Below are 24547 nucleotides of genomic sequence, written 5' to 3' on the forward strand. Positions count from 1 at the left end.
TTTTGTTAATCCGGACCTGAATTTTTCTTGTGATTACTAAATGAGTCGTTGCAATGCAGTAAATAAGTATTGATTATTTTTAAAATGAGTATTTGTTCATTAACTTTAATAATTTATTATTAAAAGGTAATAATACGTTGCTTTTTAAATAAGCGTTATTAAAAATTTCAATATAATTTAAAAGTAAAATCATTAAATTGTCTGCCTCACTCTCATACACGCCTCAAACATATCGGCACACTATCAAATAATTAAAGAAAACACGTGAAATTTGACAAATAATTTGATCACAGGGCCTTTAGTTAGCCTTTGGGCCGCATAAAAAACGCTAAAGGGCCGCATGCGGCCCGCGGGCCGCAGATTGAGTATCACTAATTTAGAGCGTAATAAGCAATACCGGATGCCCACTTATTTCCCCCATTTTAACTGCCTATAACTTCTAAACGGCTCAAGATAGAAATATACGGTTTTCGCTGAAATGTTTTGTTTTAGTGAAAGTTTGGTCTGAATGGATTGAGTATTTTATATCGATTTCAACTGCGAAAAAAAAAATATGGCGGATTCTTGAAAAAAACTTTGTTGACTTTTTTGTAATGGAACACCCAGTATATTTTTTTGTAAATTGAAAGGACGATCATTCACCTATCCAGCGATATAAAGTTTTTTAAAAATCGGTTGTCAAATGAGTAAGTAATTAATTTTTAAAATGAAAGGTGCAACGTGGATATCACATAACTAAATAACATAACTAAGCAAATAAAATTGATATTATGTTATGTGATCTCCACATAGTATCTCTCAATTTAATAATTAATTGCTCAGTCATTTGACAACCGATTTTAAAAAACTTTATATCGCTGGATAGGCAAATGACCGTTCTTTCAATTTACAAAAAAATTTACTGAGTGTTTCAGTAACAAAAGTCAACAACGATTTTTTTCAAAAATCCGCCATTTTTTATTTAATAGCGATATAAAAAATTCAATCCATTCAATCAGAACTTTTACTAAAATAAAACATTTCTGCAAAAACCGCATATTTCTATCTTGAGTCGTTTAGAAGTTGTAGGCAGTTAAAATGGGGGAAAATATAAATGGACACCCGGTATAATAAATTCCAATTCGAAGGATCACCCACTAACATGGGAATAAAAATACAGGCATTAAAAAATATGTAATTTAATGACTAACTTTGTTACTATAACTAAATTAAGATCTGGTCAAAGTTCTTTTTAGAGTTCTTGTATATTTAAACCGCCTATTCACTGTCAGACACTAGTCCGCGAAACACAAACACAATAGCACTGTTACAGTTTTAAGGTCACTAACTATGACATGAACTATGGATGTTTTCTTTAGTTTTAATAAACTTAATTAATAATAAGCGTTTGCAAAACGTGTAGCTTTTAAACTATAAGCAAGACACACAATAACTATATAAAATACGCGATAGTTTTTACTCTAAATTAATTAAAGACAGCGTCCAGACCTCGCAGGATTCAAGATGATACTGTAAAACTAATAAATCCGTCCAGCTACGCTGAATTCTAGATTGATACTAACTAATAAAAGCAGTGTCTACCCTGAGTGGATTCTCACTTCTTATTAACGACATTCAAATTATAATTGCAATGCCTACTAAGGGGTTGGCAGGAGACAACTTCAAAATTTTTATTAGTTAGGTAAAACCACCTTTTGAATGTTTGCTACCCGGGATTTCCTGGCTACAAGTTTTCAGTGGGTGAAAACATCTTTTGAAGGTAAAATTTATATTACTACCAGAGGCGTAACAACACTTGGATAAATTTCTTACAGAAATTATTATTCATTATCCATTATATTATCCATATTATTATTATCATCCAGATAAATTATCCAGGTTAATTTCTGTAAGAAATTTATCCAGATGCCTATATATCCAGATAAATAAAAAATATATGAAAATATATTTAAGATTTGACAATTAAGTTCATAGTTTTGGTGTTTCTTATCTATAAATACAAAAATATTCATTATTTAATATATAACAATTTTTCCCCCAGAAGTAGGAAAAGAAAGACTCTCGTCGAGATAGTTTATGACCTCGGCAGACGAAATAGGTAGCTTATGTTTATGGACAATATGCCTTCTCAGATTTCCTTTCGAACTGCACGCATGTATGCATAACTTACATCGGAACTGACGTTTATTAAGACATCTAAAATTCATATGTTGATTCAGGTTGCCCTTAGTCCTGTAGCGTTTGTTACAATTTGGACATTCATAAGAACCTACAACTGAACAATTGCATATATAATATTAAATCGAAAAAAATAATTAGTAATTTAAAACAATTATCACCTAAGTCTTACACTTATCTATAGTTTTAATGATCATTTGCGTATGTATGATATTGGTAGAAGATTTGTTTAACAAAAATGTAGGAAGATGAACAATAAATTAGAATGCCGATCTTACTATCATTTAGAATTTAGAGCGTAATAAGCAATATAATAAATTCCAACTCGAAGGACCAGCAACTAACATGGGAATAAAAAAATACAAGCATTAAAAAATATGTAATTTAATAGAAAAATCCACGAGGAAAAATTTTTCCTGTAGTTGGCTGTATACCATTTATTACAAAAAACCATAAAATCCTATATAAAAGGTATATTTGTTAAAATCCCTATACAGGGCTACATCACAGAACAGAACTAGTTTTCAATCGGTTGACCGATCATTAATACGTTCTTTAAAGGTAAAATATTGCAAAACCTCTAAATTTTAAAGAACCGCTTGGATTGACATGAAATTTGGCGTACGTATAGCTTACATGTCAAAGAAAAAAAGTGATATTGTGCCGATGTGTGCTTTTGCCCTAGGGGTGACTTTCACTCCCTATTGGGGGTGAAAAATATATGTTCGAAATAAGTCCGGAAATGGATAAAATGACTAATTCTAAGCAACTTTTGTTTTATAAAGTTTTTTCACCAAGTTAATACTTTTCGAGTTATTTGCGGGTGAATATGTTAATTTTTCTACAAAATAACCACGTTTTCAGACGGTTTTTCGCAAATAATTCAAAAAGTAAGTATTTGGTCGAAAAAAAATTCTTATCAAAAATATAGCACGTAAAAAAGTGAAAAACATGGTGAGTATGTTAGGTCACCATATCCAGTACAAGCAGAGTTATAGCTAATGAAAAATAGGTTCATATTTGTCAAATTCCAAATCGAATATTTTAACGTGCCATAACCAAAAAACAAAGCACTTTTTTGGGGAAAACTCATTTTAACTTTTTTAAAGTGTTTAAAAAATGCTTATTTTTGTTTTAAAAAAATTTAGCATCAAAAGTAAACAAGTTACGCTCAAATTAAAGTTGGTCCCTTTTTTTGGTAAAAAATCGGGAAAATCACCCCCTATTTAGCATTTCAAATGACCTTAATTGTTACCACTTCACAAGTTTTTACTCGGGTATGTATTGATCATATTCTGTAAGTTTCATCGGTTCACTTATTTTTGAAAAAGCTGTAGTTAAAAGTGCTTGAACGAGTCACTTATCACGAGTGTACGCAAATTTAGAAACACCGAATCTTAACCAAGTTCTGTCTTTCAGAAAAACAAAAGAATACAAAATATTCAGAAAAGTGAAGTCGACTTTTTTTATTGTTTAAGATTTTTGGTATCTCTAAAAATTTTTAAGTTATTTTGAAAAAAAGCATTTTTTTAAAAATTAAAATTTTTAAAAACTACTTTAAAACCAAATTTTTTCAAAAATATTCTTTGCAAAACTATAGCCTATAAAAAAGTGAAAAAAACGGGGTATATATTAGATCTCTATACCTAGCAAAAGCAGAGTTATAGCTAATGAAAAATAAGTTCATATTCGAAAAATTCCAAATAAAATAATTAAATGTGAAATATCCAAATAATGAAGCATTCTTGGGAAAACACATTAAAACTTTTTTTATAGTGTTTAAAAAAAGCTTTATTTCTGTTTTTATATAAAAAACTAGCATCAAATGTAAGCAAGTTACGCTCAAAATAAAGTTGGTTCCTTTTGTTTTGGCAAAAAAAAATCAGGAAGATCACCCCACCCCCCTAATTATCAACTTAAATGAAATTAATCGTTACCGTTTCCCAAGTTACTTTACTTATGTTGTGTTTATCTGATCTGTAAGTTTCATCGATTCAAAGTGCTTATTTTTGAAAAAATTTGGTTTTAAAGTTTTGAAAAAAATGCTTTTTTTCAAAATAACTTAAAAATTGTTAGAGATATAATACCAAAAATCTTTAACAATCAAAAAAGTCGACTTCACTTTGCTGAATATTTTGTATTCTTTTGTTTTTCTGTAAGACAAAACTTGCTTAAGATTCGGTGTTTCTAAATTTGCATACACTCGTGATAAGTGACTCGTTCAAGCCCTTTTAACTACAGCTCTTTAAAAAATAAGGACTTTGAATCGATGAAACATACAGATCATATAAACACAACATAAGTAAAGTAACTTGTGAAACGGTAACGATTAATTTCATTTAAATTGCTAATTGGGGGGTGATCTTCCTGACTTTTTTTTTGCCAAAACAAAAGGGACCAACTTTATTTTGAGCGTAACTTTTGAGCTTACATTTGATGCTAGAAATTATTTTTATACAAACAGAAATAAAGCTTTTTTAAACACTATAAAAAAGTTGTAATGTGTTTCCCCAAGAATGCTTCATTATTTGGATATTTCACATTGAATTATTCTATTTGGAATTTTTCGAATATGAACCTATTTTTCACTAGCTATAACTCTGATTTTGCTAGGTATAGAGACCTAATTATATACCCCGTTTTTTCACTTTTTTATAGGTTATATTTATGCTAAGAATATTTTTTTCGACAAAATGCTTACGTTTTGAGTTATTTGCCAAAAACCACGTTTTGTCTAAAAACGTGGTTATTTTGTTCAAAAATGAACATATTCACTTGCAAATAACTCGAAAAGTATTGATTTGGTCAAAAACCTCTATAAAACAAAAGTTGCTTAAAATCAGTCAGTGTATCCATTTGGGGACTTATCTTCGACACATATTTTTTCACCTCCGAGATGGGGTGAAACTCACCCCCAAGGCAAAAGCACACATCGGTACCATATCACTTTTTTCTTTGACATGTTAGCTATGCGTATGTCAAATTGCATGTCAATCCAAGCGGTTCTTTAAAGTGTACAGCAAAAACCGTGAAAGAATGTACTACATCAGTGTTTGCGTGAATCTAATATGCTAACCACCAAAGTGAAAAATATTTGGGTAAAAACCCTTTACAATTAATCCGTCATAGTAACATAGAAATAAGATGTGAAATTAAACATGGATGTTTAAAGCAAGTCACTTGCTACCATAAAGTCATGATGTGAACAAGTCAGATTCGAGCTACATGGTACCTAGAGCATTAAACATTGGATATTTTAAACATCCATATTTAATTTCACATCTTATTTCTATGTTACTATGACGGATTAATTGTAAAGGGTTTTTACCCAAGTATTCTTCACTTTGGTGGTTAGCATGTTAGATTCACGCAAACACTGATGATGATCGGTCAAGTGATTGAAAACTAGTTCTGTTCTGTGATGTAGCCCTGTATAGGGATTTTAACAAATATATCTTGTATAAAGGATTTTACGGTTTTATGTAATTTAACGACTAACTTTATTACTATAACTAAATTAAAATCTGGTCAAAGTTCTTTTAAGAGTTCTTGTATATTCAAACCACCTAATCACTGTCAGACACTAGTCCGCAAAACACAAACACAATAGCCCTGTTACAGTTTTAAGGTCACTAACTATGACATGAACTATGGATGTTTTCTTTAGTTTTAATAAACTTAATTAATAAATAAGCGTTTGCAAAACGTGTAGCTTTTAAACTAGGTATAAGCGCGACACACAATAACTATATAAAATACGCGATAGTTTTTACTCTAAATTAATTAAGGTGATACAGTAGCGATCAACAGGTAGCCAAAACGCGTTCCAAGATTGCGGCTGTAATTTTGAATATTTTTTCGAGATATTTGGCACACGTATTCGCAATATAATAAAGAATGGCGGTACAGAGCCCAATTTGAAAAATATATCAATATGTGGAAATTACTCTGTAATTAAATACAATATTAAAATAACGAGCCTGTACCGCCATTAAGAAGAATAAAAAAATACACTTTTTTATCCGATGCCTAGTTTTGTGTCATTTTGGAACTACTAATGAAATAAAAAATTTCAGTATTTCCAAAATGACACAAAATCTAAGCATCGGATAAAAAAGTTTATTTGAAGAAAGTGTATTTTTTTGTTCTTCTTAATGGCGGTACAGGCTCGTTTTTTTAATATTGTATTTAATTACAGAGTAATTTCCACATATTAATATATTTTTCAAATTGGGCTCTGTACCGCCATTCTTTATTATATTACAAATAAGTGTGCCAAATATCTCGAAAAAATATTCAAAATTACAGCCGCAATCTTGGAACGCGTTTTCGTTACCTGTTGATCGCTACTATTTCCTCTGGATTCAAGATGATACTGTAAAACCAGTGCCGGATTAAGAATCCTGAGGCCCCTAGGCAACCCAAGCTGTGAGGCCCCTTAAGAAACTTAGGTTTCTCCGTTTTTAATAATTTTCATTTTTGAAAATGTCCGTTCGCCTGTTGCGAAATAACCCAAAATTACTGTGAAGCAGGAATAAATAGTTTTCCCTGGAAGTTTGAAGCTGGGTTATAAAATATTTGAACTGTTCTAGTTCATTTTCAAGTTCAGATTCAATATCATCAGGACCTCAATTTTGGAAAGACACAAAAGACCAAATACTGAGTTCATTGACCCGTACACTGTCAACCGACGACTCAGCTTAGTAATTAGAGTATAGTAGACAATATTCAGAGTATTATAGGTCGCAGGCCCTCTGCTTGTAATAAGCAAAATTATCTTTTTGGAATATTAAGAACTTCAAAAGTGAATTTAGAAGCTGAACTGCAGTTTGAAGTTCAATCTCTTCTCTCTACAATAATTCACTGACAGCGTTCATGCGTTCTAAAATTGTTACCCAAAACTCATTCATTATTAATGTTTCTTTTTTTGACATTTCTTTCAACAAATACTTAGTTGCTCATGAAATACTACTCATGAACTGTTTCACCTTGTTGATTAGTGTCTTCAGCAAGAGTATGAAGAGCAGATTTGAAAGCATTTTAAACTTTAGGCAAAGATCTTATGGCATGTGCTGCTTGTTCTTATAAGGACTAGATCGTAACAAATGAGATGGCTTGGGGTTTCATTTAATCAAAACTTCCCAACGGTGGATAGAGGATGAAAAAAAGTTGTACACAGACTGAACAAATCCAAAATACGATATTCCATTTAAGGAAAAATACCTCAGTCAACCTCTTTTAATTTTTGTTAAACTGATTTGTTTTCGAAAAACCATAGATTGTATAAAATCTTGTATCTAATGCCTTCAAAATTTCTTTTTGACACTGAAACACTTCCATCACGGTTTTTGCATTCTGAAGACCTTTTATAATCCAAAATGTCCTTACTTCTTTAGTTACTGTATTCCGTAATCCTATGCCGTTTTCCGAATTTAGGACCCAATTTATCTTTTAACTTCAATTGTTAACTTAGTTTCGGTTTCTGGCTCTTTAACTTCTTGACCTGGAATAGAACTGTCGTTACATATTTTTTCATCTTGTTCGGTTACGGAAGGTATGTTTCCCTCAGTTATTTCTATTCCAACACGTGCATTTTCATTGGTTGCAGCTTCACTAGCTATGCCGTTTTCCGAATTTAGGACCCAATTTATCTTTTAACTTCAATTGTTAACTTAGTTTTGGTTTCTGGTTCTTTAACTTCTTGACCTGGAATAGAACTGTCGTTACATATTTTTTCATCTTCTTCGGTTACGGAAGGTATGTTTCCCTCAGTTATTTCTATTCCAACACGTGCATTTTCATTGGTTGCAGCTTCACTAGCTATGGATTTCCATGTGAAACTAAGTTTAAATAAGTTTTGCTCTGTTTTGGATTTTGATTAAGGATCTTTTTTTTCTCCTCATTTTTCTTGTGTTTTTTGCTCACTTTCGAATCTTGTTTTCTTGTTTCCATCTGTAATACTGGTCCTTCTACCAAAGGGTATTCATTAGCGATGTATTCCCACAGCATATACTTTCTATGTGAACAAAAGTATGCATTCTAATGTCCACCATAACTTTTATGGTATTGCGCGATATTTGAATCTTTCAACATTTTTTCGTTTTGGTCCACGCGAGGCCCCCTTTGGGGCCGAGGCCCCTAGGCAACGGCCTACTTTGCCTAACGGTTAATCCGGCACTGTATAAAGTGTGCATTCTAACTTCTTATTAACTACATTCAAATTATAATTGCAATGCCTACCAGGGGTTGGCAGGGGACAACTTCAAAATTTTTATTAGTTAGGTAAAACCACCTTTTGAATGTTTGCTACCCGGGATTTCGTGGGTACAAGTTTTCGGTGGGTGAAAACATCTTTTGAAGGTAAAATTTATATTACTACCAGAGGCGTAACAACACTTAAATAAATTTCTTACAGAAATTATTATTCGTTATCCATTAAATTATCCATATTATCATTATCCAGATAAATGATCCAGGTTAATTTCTGTAAGAAATTTATGCAGATGCCTATATATCCAGATAAATAAAAAAATATATATGGACATATATTTAAGATTTTGACAATTAAGTTCGTAATTTTGGTGTTTCATATCTATAAATACAGAAATATTCATTATTTAATATATAACAATTTTTCCTCCAGAAGTAGCAAAAGGAAGACTCTCGTCGAGATAGTTTATGACTTCGGCAGACGAAATCGGTAGCTTATGTTTATGGACAATATGACTTTTCAGATCTCCTTTCGAACTGCACGCATGTTTGCATAACTTACACCGGAACTGACGTTTATTAAGACATCTAAAATGCATATGTTGCTTCATGTTGCTCTTAGTCCCGTAGCGTTTGTTACAATTTGGACATTCATAAGCTACAATTAAAAAATTGCATATCTAATATTAAATCGAAAAAAATAATTAGTACTTAGTACTTAGTAGAACTTATCTAAATTTTAATGATATGTTTGATATTCGCAGAAGATTTGTTTCACAAAAATGTAGGAAGATGAACAATACTATCAATTAATAAATTCCAACTCGAAGGACCAGCAACTAACATGGGAATAAAAAAATTGAAGCATTAAAAAATATGTAATTTAAAATTATGATCTGGTCAAAGTTCTTTTTAGAGATCTTGTATGTAAACCGCCTTTTCACTGTCAAACAATAGTCCGCGAAACACAAACACAATAGCACTGTTACAGTTTTAAGGTCACTAACTAGAATATGAACTAAGAATGTTTTCTTTGGTTTTAATAAACTTAATTAATAATAAGGGTTCGCCAAACGTGTAGCTTTTAAACTATAAGCGAGACACACAATAACTATATTATGTATAAAATACGCAAGAGTTTTTACTCTAGATAAATTAATTAAAGACGGCGTTAATGCTTCGACAGATTTAAGTTGACACTGTAAACTAATAAATCCGTCCAGCTACGTTGAATTTTAGATTGATTTTAACTAATAAAAGCAGCGTCCACCCTGAGTGGATTCTAACTTCTTATTAACTGCATTCAAATTATAATAAGTGCAATGCCTACCAGGGGGATAATTTTATTAGTTAGGTAAAACCACCTTTTGACTGTTTGCTACCCGGGATTTCCTGGGTACAAATTTTTGGTAGGTAAAAACACCTTTTGAAGGTAAAAATGATATTACGACCAGAAGTGTAACAACACTTATCCAGCTAGCTATATATACAGATAAATAAAAGAAAATTATATGAACATATATTTAAGAGTTTGACAACTAAGTTCATAGTTTTGGATTTTTATATCTATAAATGCAGATGATATATTCATTATTTAATATATAACAATTTTTCCTCCAGAAGTAGGAAAAGGAAGACTCTCGTCGAGATAGTTTATGACCTCGGCAGACGAAATCGGTAGCTTATGTTTATGGACAATATGACTTCTCAGATTTCCTTTCGAACTGCACGCATGTATGCATAACTTACATTGGAACTGACGTTTATTAAGACATCTAAAATGCATATGTTGCTTCAAGTTGCTCTTCGTCCCGTAGCGTTTGTTACAATTTGGACATTCATAAAAAGCTACAATTAAAAAATTGCATATCTAATATTAAATCGAAAAAAATTATTAGTAATTTAAAAAAATTATCACCCGTACAGTTAGTACACAAGGTCATACATTGATCTATAATATATAGTTTTAATGATCATGCAAACGTTTGATATGTTTTGAAGTTGTCCCATTTTGTCTGATCGTTGTTTCATATTTTCACATAAGACCTAAGTGCAAAAGCAACCGGCGACCAGACCAAAGACGCAATTTCTCCCGTTTTTTTTGTCTTCACTTTATGTTCATAATGCATTTAATCAATACGCTACTATATTCAATATCACCTTTACCTCTATTTTAAAATATATTTTATTGCCAATAGTTGCTAGCAAATATAAAATTAATCCAGAATTTACATCAAATAAAAAAAATGGGCGCAAGAATCCTGCTAGATTTTTTGATGATTTGCCTAGGCCCAGTAGTGACAGTGACGCGACTGATAATTTTGAACCCGGCGCTTCGCTATGAAATATTTATAATTACGTATTTTTTATGGGAAATAAGCCACAATTTTACTAAAAAATGAATTTATTATTGAAGGTAGATTAAATGTAAGACCAAATACTTACGATGTCGGGATAGTATCACGAGGTTTTTTCCTGGTTTTCCCTCGTGATTTACTATGGAATCTCTAACGCGAGAATTTTACTGTCATCGTTGCATTTGGTTGTCTTTTTAAAGACAGATCACATGCTATGATTTTTTTGCGACGGATATTCTTGAGTTGGGATTGATTTCATGTAATCGAATGAACTATCTTTTAGTAAAGTCGTCCCAGGAACGCAACTCATAAATATTGGCGATATCATTTTAAAGTCTTCTACTTTAAAATGTATAATATACGTCTGAATTACCAATATAAATGAGTCAGATTAAATAAATTATTAGAAGAATTTTTTTACTTAGCAACAACATGTTTGTTTTATTTTAATAGTATTTTGTATTTTGACAACGAAACCCGATTTGGGCTTCGAAACGTTAATAAATTCATTTTTTAGTAAAATTGTGGCTTATTTCCCATAAAAAATACGTAATTATAAAAATGCCACAAGGAAATAGCTTCAGAACAACATGAAATATTTAATATTGTCATAGATTGTATAATTAGTCCTGTCGCCAGGGGGGGTACAACGGCCTCGTTAATTCAGATGGACTTACCCAAATTTTTTTTATGTATTTTGACCCGTAGAACACGAATTTTTTGGGTAACAGTTGATCCGGATGTCGATAAGATTGTTATAGACCAAGAACTTGAGGAATCAAATAACAGCGATTTTTGGCAAAACAAAACAATATTTTGTATTTTTTGGGTCATTTTAAGCAAAAAATATTTCTACAAGTTTTTTAGTAGGATGCACAGTTTTCGAGATAAACGCGGTTGAACTTTCAAAAAATCGAAAAACTGCAATTTTTAAACCCGAATAACTTTTGATTAAAAAATAAAATAGCAATTCTGCTTAGCGCCTTTGAAAGTTCAAGTCAAATTATGTCGGTTTTGATTATTTGCATTGCTAAAAATTTATTGTGTTATTGCTAAACAAAGCTACAAACAACTAGTGCGTGAGTGATGTTTCTATGATTTCTCATTTAAAATCGAACGAGTAGGTAGAATAGGTACTAGTGCAATCAAGACTATTTCTACGTTACATGCGTTAAAACGCATGTAAAAGCACGGGAAACCCTACGTGTTTATAGCTTTGTTAAACAATAAAAAAATAAATTTTTACCAATGCAAATAATCAAAACCGATATAATTTGACTTAAACTTTCAAATGCGGTAAGCAGACTTGCTATTTTATTTTTTAATCAAAAGTTATTCGGGTTCAAAAATTGCAATTTTTCGATTTTTTTAAAGTTCAACCGCGTTTATCTCGAAAACTGTGCATCCTACGAAAAAACTTGTAGAAATATTTTTTACTTAAAATGGCCCAAAAAATACAAAATATTGTTTTGTTTTGCCAAAAATCGCTGTTATTTGATTCCTCAAGTTCTTGGTCTATAACAATCTTATCGACATCCGGATCAACTGTTACCCAAAAAATTCGTGTTCTACGGGTCAAAATACATAAAAAAAACTTGAGTAAGTCCATCTGAATTAACGAGGCCGTTGTACCCCCCCCCCTGGCGACAGGACTAAATACGCAATTTAACCAGAAAATTTAATGCGGCAAATGAAAAATTCAATCGCTATTTAAAAATTTATGGACATTCCGAGATGAAGATGACGACAATATTAAGAAAACAATAATTGATATATTGCGCGAGTTTTATAAAGACATCAGTGAAAGAGTTGATAAATCAAATTTTTCATAATCTCAACTTTCTCCAATAGATTTATTTAATGAAATTAAACATCTTAAGTGGGAATCATTATTTCCTAACGTCGTTTTTGAGTTAAAAATATTTTGCACATTACCGGTGACAGTCGCAGAGGCGAAAAGATCCTTTAGTTGTCTTTCTCGCATAAAAAATGCTATGAGGTCTACAATGAAACAGTATCGGTTAACTGGCCTAGCAACTTTGAGCATTGAGAATGATTTGGTGAAATCATGCGATTTTTCGAAAATTGTAGACATTTTTGCCTATCAGAAAACTCAAAAAGCACCTGTATTACAAATATTTTCACTATTATAAATATAATCAAAATTTAATGAAATTTATATTTGAAACGTTTCTTATTATTTATTATTGATAATTTTATTTCTATTAAAATTAAATCATTTTTTGCACTCTTCACTTTTTGACGGTGGCCCGCTCTTCACTTCTTACCGGGGCCCGCTCATCCATCTCGGCGGCCCTGCCGGCGACCGCAACGCAACAGCAACGCAACTCGGTGCTAATGTCAAATACACGTGTTTCAACCTAATAAAAGGTAACGTTGCAACTCAACCAGCTGCTCATTGGTTGCTGACAGGGCTGCATACCGCGAAGCAGTCGCCAGTTGCTCTTTACGGTTTTGCCAATAATAATTTAGTCATCGTGGACGAGACAGCAAGAACTTTGAATTTTGTAGCCTACGTCGACCACAAGAGACTTCAAAACAGTTAATTTCAATAAGTACTAAGTACACAAGAACAACTCAACTAAAGTTGCGTTGTAATTGCGTTGCAGTCGCCCGTTGCTTTTGGTGTGAACACGGTCTTATAACAAATACAACAAGAGATTCTGATGGATATCTCTATCTCACAATAAAACACTGAAAAACGTTTGTTTTTCTATACTTCCACAAAATTTATTACAACTATGTTATTACTACAGCTGTTTCGGCAAAGTGCCTTTCTCAAGTGATATATTTTACAATGTGTTTGCCTTTTTAAGTCTTTAACTGAAGAGGTTGAGGAGTGGGGAGCTGTTTGTCTCGAGTTGGTCATTCAGAATTATATCTGTATTTTCTCTATTTTCAACTCAGTGGAGTTAACCCTGCATAGGGATAAGTAAAAAGGGTACTATAAAGTTAATTAAAAACAGTAGGATTAAGTGTTTATTTTATTATCGTATAATCATAGTTTTATAGTGGTTTAACTAAAAACCACTTTATATGAAATAATTAATAATGAACATATACTTAAGGTTTTGACAATTAAGTTCATAGCTTTTGTGTTTTTGAATACAGAAGTATTCAGGTAATAATTTTTCCTTTAAAAGTAGGAGAAGACAGACTCTCGTCGAGATAGTTTATGACCTCTGCAGACGAAATAAGTAGCTTATGTTTATGGACAATATGACTTTTCAGATCTCCTTTCGAACTGCACGCGTGTTTGCATAATTTACATCGGAACTGGCCTTTATTAAGACATCTAAAATGCATATGGAACTTCATGATGGCTTTAGTCGTGTAGCGTTTGTTACAATTTGAACATTCATAAGAAGCTACAATTAAAAAATGGCATATCTAATATTAAATCGAAAAAAATAATTGGTAATTTAATAAAATATCACCTAATTCATACACTTATCTATAATTTTAATGATCATGGAAATGTTTGATATGTTTTGACGTTGTCTCATTTTGTCTGATCGTTGATTCATATTTTCACATAAGAATTCGAATACCTGCTGCGTCAGCTGTTATACCCTGTTCTCATTAAAAGCAACCGGCGATCGCAACGCAACAGCAACGCGACTCGGCGCTAATGTTTAACTCGTTCGCTACCAAGGGGGGTATTTAAGTTTCGTCCTCATAGACCAGAGCTATTTAAACTGCCATTATGTGCGATGCAATCCCCAGCTCACGGGTGACACGCTGGTCTATGGGAAATATCGATGTGGCTCATATATGAGCCGCTTGGTAGTAAACGTGTTAAATGTTCACCTTCTGCTTCTGTTCACCTTCTTCTTCTGTTCACCTTCTTCTACTTTTGGTGCCTATTCGTTTCGAATATTAGCGATCATTCTGGCTATAATAATTTTATTAACTGATGCTTCAAATAGATTAGTTATTGTTGTGGAGAACCATTTCCTCAGGTTCTTTAACCATGATATTCTTCTTCTCCCACTTACTCGCTTTCCAAATACGTTACCTTGAAGCATTACTGTCCACTGTGTCCACCTAATAAGAGGCAACTCAACTGCAACTCAACCAGTTGCTCACTGGTTGCAGACAGCGCTGCATACCGTTACAACAGTCGCCAATTGCCCTGTACGGTTGCCAAGAATAGCTTAGTCATCGCGGACGAGACAACAATAACTTTGAATTTTGTGGCGATTGTCGAGCACAAAAAAATTCAAAACAGTTGATTTCAGGTGATTTCAGCAAGTACACAAGAGTAACTCAACTGCGGTCTCATTCTAATTGCGTTGTGGTTGCCGGTTTCCTTTAGTGCGAACACGGTCTACAACAGGACATTCTGATGGGTACTTCTGTTTTCAACTCAGTGAGATTAACCCTGCTTAGGGATACGTAAAAAGGGTACTGTGAAGTTAAGAATTTCAGTAATAATTAACAACAGTAGGAATAAGTGTTTATTTTTATCATCGTATAATTCAGATTTTATAGTGGTTTAATTAAAAACAACTTGATATGGGCTATTCCACGAACATACGCCTGTTTTGGATTTCTTCGACAACGAATATTTTACTGTGCAACATAAGAAGTACGAAAGTAAATGGCTCTAATAATTATTCCAATAAATAGCAATGTAATTTGCAATTTATTTTCGTTCTTCTTATTTTGCACAGTAAAATATTCGTTGTCGAAGTAATCCAAAACAGGCGTATGTTCGTGGAATAGGGTATATGAATAAACTATTTAGATGGGATTAAAATAAACTTTATATGAAATTAATAAATAAAAATAATGTCTACCCTATGGGATCGGTACTCATCGGAGAGACCACGGACGTTCGGGTACAATTAGCGTCTCTTTGGAAAGACAATGAAGTCGACTTTACTAAGTAACAAGACATTTACTCAACACACACGCTACACATTACACTATAATCTGATTGCGAAATCAACTAAACTATCCCAATGCCCTTAGTTGTCGAGACATTTAAGCTAAATAAAGAAAAGTTATATGAACATATAGGTACCGACTTAAGATTTTGACAATATTAGTTCGCAGCTTTGGTGTTTTTATATACAGAAATATTCAGGTAATAATTTTTCCTTTAGAAGTAGGAAAAGACAGACTCTCGTCGAGATAGTTTATGACATCTGCAGACGAAATAGGTAGCTTGTGTTTATGGACAATATGACTTCTCAGATTTCCTTTCGAACTGCACGAATGTTTGCATAACTTACATCGTAATTTAAGTTTATTAAGACATCTAAAAAGCGTGTGGAACTTCATGCTGCCCTTGGTCGAGTAGCCTTTGTTGCAATTTGGACATTTATAAGGAGCTAAAATTAAAAAATTGTATATCTGATATTAAATCGAAAAAGATAATTAGTAATTAAAAAACTATCACCTAATTCGTACGCACCTTCTATCGTTGTAATGATCATTTCCACATGTTATGGATATGGTTTGAAGTTGTTCCATTTTGTCTGATCGTTGTTTCATATTTTCACATAAGCCCTTGAATACCATATGAGTCAGCTGTTAAGATGATGAGTAGAGCAAAGCAGCATAAATTACCCAAACAGGAAATATTAGCAAACATATAATAAAGTCTAGATAATCGTAGCTCTATCAAAAGAATACAACGCGCCATCTTTGGCATCACGGTGTATTTACTAATGTTGGCGTTATAATAATATGTTTCACATAGCCATCAAAAAAAATCTACAAAAAAAAACGGGTTCGGTCACCAAAAAAATCAACGAAACAGAAAAAACAAAAGACGCGAACCACAAAAAAAATACTAAAAACTCCAAGAAAAGGCAAGACAAGCCCACATCCTCGAGCGCCTAGTTACCCAATTGGCTGGACGGGGTCCGAACATATCCCAGACAAATACTCCTGGACAAAAAATCCCCACAAATTATCCCTGGACAAAAAATCCCCATAAAAAATGCCGGACAAATAATTCCCACAAATTTTTTTGGACAAAATATCCCCACAAAAAATCCCGGACAAAATATCCCCAAGAAATATTTGCTGCCGAATAGTTCTCTAAAAGTTTTCCCGAAATTTTACCAAATTTCGAATTCGAATTCCATGCCGAAAACTTCATATTTTACATGACAAAAATTTGAGTTTTTTTAAATATCTTTCATAGCTGCTCGGGGAGAGGCCAGATGGGAGAAGGTCTGCAGATCGGCCTAGAAAAAGGTGGAAAGATGCAGTCAGAGAAGATCTGGAAAAAATGGGAGTGAGACAATGGGAAATAGTGGCACAGGACCAACAAACAAGGAAGGCAGTAAACGCGGCAAAGACTCTCGATGAGTTATAACGACATTGATGATAATGATGACCAAATATTTTTTACATTAAATTAAAAAAAAGTAACAGGTTTTTTGCATTGCAATTAAGATTATCGTTTTCAGTGGAAAACGAACAGGTTTTTTGCATTACAATAAGAGTACCTATCGTTTTCAAGACCAGCAGTTATCATCACGAATACGCAATGTTTTGAACATAGTTATTCAAAGCAGAGTGAGCAAATGATTTAAGTGAATAATAACATGATTCCTACAGCCTTAGCTCATTCCCCATATCTTCCATGATTTTGAAAAAACTCACACTCTTTTGTCATGTAAAATTTGAAGTTTTCGACATGGAATTGAAATTCGAAATTTGGTAATCGAAATTATGTACAATTCATGTTTAATTTTAATTGCTATTCATTATTTTCGTACCGAAATGCGGCTTCTTGGCGATTGTTATCTATAACTCTCATGCACTGAGGCTGAAAAACGTTTGCGTCGATTGCATTCACAAGAAAACTTAAAGCGCGTGGTACACACGCAAACTTTAAGTACGCGGGTTTAAAGATCGCGAACTTACTCGGCTCGCCGTCGGTGATACACGGCAGACTTAAAGTACGCGGTTTTAAAGATCGCGGTCGCCGTCGGTTGTTTGTGCTATTTAGGAATTTTATCGTATTATATACTTCGTATTGTATCCTATCGTATTATATATTTTTAATACTAATAAAAAAGACGCTTTCGAAAAGTGTGGGTAACAAACAAAATATCATAGATAAGAGGGTAATATTTTCATCAGGAGGATAAACCAGCCTATAAATAATTAGGTTTATTCAAAAATAACTAATCAAAAATTATTTAGTGTAGCTTAAAATAGTGTTTTACGGTTTTCTCAAAACTTATAAAATGTAACTTGTCTCCTTTCAACAATAAACGATTGAATTATTTCTAGGTAATTTGCTTAATTAGTGAAAATATAAGTGTAACATTAAACGCAATAACATGATGGCTCGAGGCTCGCGGCTCGTGGCAGTGATACACGTACGGGTTACGAGTAAGATTTCAAACTTGTTGGATCGACGGCGTACTTACTCGGCGGACTTAAAGTACGCGTACTTGCTGTGATACACGCGCGAAAAGGTCGTCGAGCCATAAGTTCGCGTACTTACTCGGTGTGTATCACCCCTTTAAGAGAATTATTAGGCAGCAATTATTTCTTGGGGATATTTTGTCCGGGGATTTTTTTGTCCAGGGATAATTTGTGGGAATTTTTGTCCGGAATTATTTGTCCGGGGATTATTTGTCCTAGCTTCGGCTGCACCTAGCCCGGAGCGGAGACTCGAGGCCCGAGCAAGCAATACAGATCGATGATAAGTCACTAAAGATAGCTAGAATTTAGCGTCTCACGCTGGAATATACAGGGTGGGGCATTAGTGTGATAAAGTCCAATTACTCGCTTGTCGTAAGAGATACAAAAAAAAGTTATTTACATAAAAGTTGGGGCACGGATAGGACCATAATTTAAAAATATTTTCAGATATACAGGGTCACCCATATTAACAGGGTGACACAAACTTATGTTTTTTTAAATGGAACACCCTGTATATTTTTACATTTTTGGATTCTCCTCGATGTCTTCTTTCTCAAAATATAGGGTTTTGTAATATTATACCAGGTAGTTTAAAAGATACTTACATTTCATTGTTAATTTCGCAGCAATATTCACACCCTGTAGAATTGTAGTGATTTCACATCAAAGTTTCTATTTATGGTCAAACGATTTTTAATATAGTTTACTATTGTTAAACATTAATAATAGAGCGAAAAGTTTAATATTAATATACAGGGTTGGTCAAAACTCGGAATGAGTATTTTCTGAGTTTTCTTAAATGGAACACCCTGTATTTTAGTATTCTAATGAAATGATATTTCATGGTACTTTCTTATTTCTTAAGCATTCCCTATACCTAAGTGCTTTAATTTTTCAGTTATTCGTGATTATTTAAGCCAAACATTAATTGCAAAAAATTACGTGAAATTCTATTAGGTGGCTGTGCAAATATTCAATCAAAAATAATTTTTCAAAAAAAAGTAGTTATTAATCTAGACTGATCCTTAATTTATTAATATTGGATGAGATATCCAAATACCTACGTAGTTAAGATTGTTGGTGCGTAAAATATAAATAAAAAGACACAAGATTCTACCTAGTTGGCTATGACAATAAATTTACTAAAACATTAGACATTATACTATTTTTATAGTTCCAGTTGCTTCGTTACCATTACTAATATTAATTTTTTTAATAATTAACTGATGAGTAATTGATTAAAATAGTTTTTGTGCTAGGAGAGTATACCAAAAATGTGCTACTAGCAATAAGAATTTTTCATCAACAATTCCCTGATAAACGAAAACCAAGCAGAGAATCTTTTGAAATAATACTAAAACGGTTTCAACGGACTGGATATTTAAATTACCAGAAACCTGGTCGAATAAAACGATTGTAAATGAATAAAATGAACTAAATGCAATCCATAGTGTAACTGAGGATCTGCATATTAGGAAGAACGTTCTTATAATCTAGCTATCTAGACCTAGACTGTTAAAATAGTTTTAGTGTACTTACAAAAGTTTCTCTTCTTGGTTTTCGTCTATCAGCGAATTGCTGATGAAAAATTCTTATTGCTAGTAACACATTTTTGTTATACTCTCCTAGCACAAAAATTATTTTGATCAGTTACTCATCAGTTACTCATTAGAAAAATTCATATTAGTAATGGTAACAAAGCAACTGGAACTATAAAGATAGTATAATGTCAAATGTTTCAGCAAATTTATTGTCATAGCCAACTAGGTAGAATCTTGTGTCTTTTTATTTATATTTTACGCACCAACAATCTTAACTACGTAGGTATTTGGATATCTCATCCAAAATTAAAAAATTTAGGATCAGTCTAGGTTAATATCTACTTTTTTTTCAAAAAGTTATTTTCGATTGGATATTTGCACAGCCACCTAATAAAATTTCACGTAATTTTTGTTGCAACTAAAGTTTGGATTAAAGAATCACGAATAACTCAAAAATTAAAGCACTTAGGTATAGGGAATGCTTAAGAAATAAAAAAGTACCATGAAATGTCATTTCATTAGAATACTAAAATACAGGGTGTTCCATTTAAGAAAACTCAGAAAATACTCATTCCGAGTTTTGACCAACCCTGTATATTAATATTAATCTTTCCGCTATATTATAAGTGTTTAACAACAGTGGACTATATTAAAAATCGTTTGATCATAAACAGAAACTTTGATGTCAAATCAGCACAATTCTACAGGGTGTGAATGTTGCTACGAAATTAACAATAAAACGTAATTATCTTTTAAACTACCTCGTATAATATTACAAAACCCTATATTTTGAGAAAGAAGACGTCGAGGAAAATCCAAAAATGTAAAAATATACAGGGCGTTCCATTTAAAAAAAAACATAAGTTTGTGTCACCCTGTCAATACCGGCGACCCTGTATATCTGAAAATATTTTAAATTATGGTCCTATCCGTTCCCCAACTTTTGTGTGAATAACTTTTTTTCATATCTCTTACGAAAAACGAGTAATTGGACTTGGTCACACTAATGCCCCACCCTGTATTGATTAGGGTAGGATTTCGTGTGGGAGTCCTTGTACCCAGGACTCCCACATGATAAGCACTTTGCTGACAGAGAGCCCCTATAACGCATCAGAGTGCTTTCGGGAGGGGGGAAGTGGATAGTCTGGAGCATTGGGGTGGGGTAGCGTGATGTCCGCTTATGGGAGTTAATCATCGCTCCAATGAATTGTATCACCCGAATGTCATTCTTAAGGGGTCTGCAAGTCTCTCAGGGTTAGGTTAAACACTATTGTTTGCTTGCCTGCAATATACCCTTCCGCTCTATTGGTAGTCTGATTGTGTACTGTGCAGTCTTTTTTAGTTGAATTTCTATTATAAGAGAATATGACATGCTGATGAGTATTTCTACTTTCAACAAAATAAGATATGGTGCTTTAAAGTAATTTACCATGTTTGTATAATACGTATCTTCAATATTTCAAATTATAGTAATATTACGATCTAACCGACACACAGTAGTGCTACTCACGTTCTTCTTGTTGATGTGCCTATTGACGATCATCATGGCAATCTTCAGCGCGGAAAAGCTGCACAGATGTGTTCAACCAGGACATTTTTCTTCCTCCTGGACCCCGCTTTCCAAATATTATTCCTTGCAGGATGGCTTGTAAGAGGGCATATCTGAATTCATTTCGCATAATGTGTCCGAAGAACTGTAACTTTCGAGATTTGATGGTGGTCAGTACCTCTCGGTTCTTCTTCATTCTTCGGAGGACCTCCTCATTTGTGACTTGGTCAGTCCACTGGATTTTAAGTATTCTCCGATATAGCCACATATCAAATGCTTTAAATTTTCTGCACATATCTTCGTTCAAGGTCCACGATTCAACCCCATAAAAAAGGACTGAGAAGACGTAGCATCGCAGCATTCTTACTTTTATACCAAGAGAGAGGTTGTGGCTCTTGAAGAAGACTCCTGCTCTCGTTTAATATTTCAAATTATATACAACACAATCTATTATTAAAAAATATCAACTGTGTTTAGTCATGAAGGATATTTTTATATCAGAAAAACATATGTTTTATGTATTTTCATTTTATAATAAATGGTAGAACATCATAAAAACATATTTTATTATATATTTTGAATAACAAACAAATTACAGATTTCAGTTTTTAAATATTTTTTAATTTGATACCAAGAGATCGTAGAAAAGAGGGTTATTCAAATTTTTATTAAAACTTTGGTTTATATACAATCTTTTAATACTAAGAATAAATCAGTCTTCAACGTAATATAATTTAAAACTTTTAGGATAAGGAGTATTTGTTTAAAAGTATGTAATATAATTCGATCATACCTTTTTCTAGCACTATGAATTTCACACGCAACCATCATTTCATATCTATAAACTTTCAATTGGTGGAGAACAAAATGCTGGTGGAAAACTGGATATTTCAATATTAGAAGTTTATCAAAAATTTGAATAGTAGCGAATGGTTTGGCATGGAATTTTCTAAGAAGAAGGAGGTGGATTTTTAATTTTTTGTAGTATCTACAGAATCGATCATTCTTTGATGATTATTTCACTCGACTATTTTTAACTGATAAACCGTCATAGCAACGCCACGTTTCCTACTGACAAAACTCCTTCCTGCCCGTGATTTCTCAGCGACAAAATTATGACAGATCCGTCACGAAAGTGTCTGGTAATTCTATTGTCAGTTTGACAAACGTCATTGAGGCGTTATCAATTTTGGACAGATATAATGAATCCAGACGAAAAATCAAGATTTGGATGCCAGTCAGGTGAAGAAATAAAAAGATTGGTTTCGGAAAATGTCCCATTGAACACGCAGAGGTCCAGAAGCTCTATTTGGACCCAATTTTCGGAGTTCCTACGGGTGAGAAATTTTACGCTTGAAAGATGTACTACCATAACGGAACTAGCAAAAATTCTCGAGGATAATGCCTTTAACATGAAAAAAGGCAATGGCGAAGACTATAAAGAGTCGTCTGTAAAGTCAATGTGGAATACTACAGCAAAAATGGTACAAGAAAAATATTTTACGGGGTATGGCATACAAATCGACCCTTTCACAGATACATCTTTCAAATATGCAAGATTGGCTAGACATACCTAGCAGAGGCAGCTTCAAAGTGTTCAAGAAAAAAGAAAACTAAGTTCAAAAGCATCATCGATCACCGAAGAACTATTAAAAATCATCCAAAACTACGACGAGGAAACCCCCGATGGAGCACAAAAAAAGTTTTTTTTCACCTTTGCTCATTTGAACTTGCTTGGAGAGGCAACAAGGCCGTAAACTGCAATATTCGCTTTCTCCAGTAGGAATTTGATGTTATGGGACAACAGCATTTTTTCCAAAACAAATCAAGGCGGTTCTAAAAGTTTGGCAAGCAGCAAATGGCTGGTAAGAAATTCCTCAAACGAATATGTATGCCCAGTTAGATTATTTTTGAAATTAATGGAAAGGGGACCAAAGATTTTATCAGACAGACTCTTTATTACCGTTCACCCCAACTGGGAGGATGGATCTTGGTTCAAAAACTGTCCACTTGGAATCAACACCGTATCTAAGTGGACAAAAATGTCAGCTGAAAAAATTGGAATAGACACAAAAAACATAAAATAACAAACCATTCTCATCGATCTTCAGCTGTGTCAGCCTTTGTTTCTGAACACGAGTTAATTAAATTAACAGAGTAAAAAAATTAATAATTCAAAAAAAAGAGTAAAAAACTTAGTAGTAGTAATAGTTTTAAAAATGTAGATACTAAGCACAAATTCTGTAAAAGAGAGAACTCAAAACACATTGACTGACCAGTTGGTTGCTAAAGCCAGTGCCAATAAAACACAAACACACACAATAACCCGGTCTATATAAACATTTCAAATAACAAAAATTGCCGGAGAGCGAAATTTTGGTGGAGAGCTAGGGTATACCATAACAAATAAAGTTTAAAAAGTCCCCATCGATCCCATGTGTGCGTCAAAAGTTATTCGGGGTCAAAGGTCAAAATTTGAAATTTTTTGGATTTTTTTCGAAAACGGTAAGTTTTATCAAAAAAAAAAACCTTAAACCAAAGTCGTAGATCTTAAAATTCTCTACAAAAATAGTCCTTACTATTTTTTTCCTGAGATATCGCGATTCAAAGAGTCACATTATACATGATATGCACACGTTTCCACACCACCTGTGAGGTAGTGTACTCGGCGCGTTTTTTTACCGTGGTTCCCCCTGTAGGCCTACTCCACTAACTGTTTTGACAATTTTAGGATAATTTAAGGAAACAATACCGGTCAAGTTCTAGATATTACCTTATTATTGATATTGATTATTGATATTGCTATTGATTATTAGGTTAACTATTGTTTTGATTTCTTTAGATATTTTAATCAGATTCATATTCTTGAAAGTCTACTTCAACAGTCTTCTTCGATTTCATCTTCTTCCTCTTCCTCTTGCTGGATATTCAAAAATTGTTCAAATGTGACTGAGTCATTGGTCTCTTCATTAAAATCACAGGCTTCCTCTGTTGTACTAAACTGGACATTTGAGCAAGACTGTCCTTGGCAGTTGGTACACACTAGAGAACACAGCAACCCGACTTTTTTACATCCACATTTGGCACTACAACCTTTTTTGCAATTGCAAAAAATAGTGTTAAGGAGTTTTTCTGGAGCAGGTGGGAGTAAGGTTTTAATCGGTTCCAGAGTATTATCTATTAATTTCCAACCCCAGTCTTCTGGATTCAGTTCATTGCCTAGCCATGTTTGAACTTGATAATATACTCGATACAAATGTTGAAAAGCAGATGCTGATGTTGGAGGAAGACAT

General features: G+C 33.0%; 1 protein-coding gene across 18 annotated transcripts in view; it reads right to left on the reverse strand.

Moving 5' to 3' along the window:
* LOC114336038 (longitudinals lacking protein, isoforms H/M/V) overlaps nucleotides 1-24547 on the reverse strand; it is a 630205-nt gene that overhangs the window by 118254 nt on the left and 487404 nt on the right. Inside the window, exon 5 of one of the 18 annotated variants that reach the window (XM_050646580.1) lies at nucleotides 1163-2275. The exons of 14 other annotated variants lie outside the window; for them this stretch is intronic. In XM_050646580.1, the coding sequence (XP_050502537.1) occupies nucleotides 2016-2275 (260 nt within the window). In that variant the 3' untranslated portion in view covers nucleotides 1163-2015. Of the gene's footprint in view, nucleotides 1-1162; nucleotides 2276-8780; nucleotides 9047-9885; nucleotides 10237-13732; nucleotides 14135-24547 lie in introns of those variants that run through there. 3 more of the 18 variants (XM_050646584.1, XM_050646582.1, XM_050646583.1) reach the window with 3 other exon arrangements.

Source organism: Diabrotica virgifera, chromosome 3 (genome assembly GCF_917563875.1).
Source record: "Diabrotica virgifera virgifera chromosome 3, PGI_DIABVI_V3a".
NCBI lineage: Eukaryota > Metazoa > Arthropoda > Insecta > Coleoptera > Chrysomelidae > Diabrotica > Diabrotica virgifera.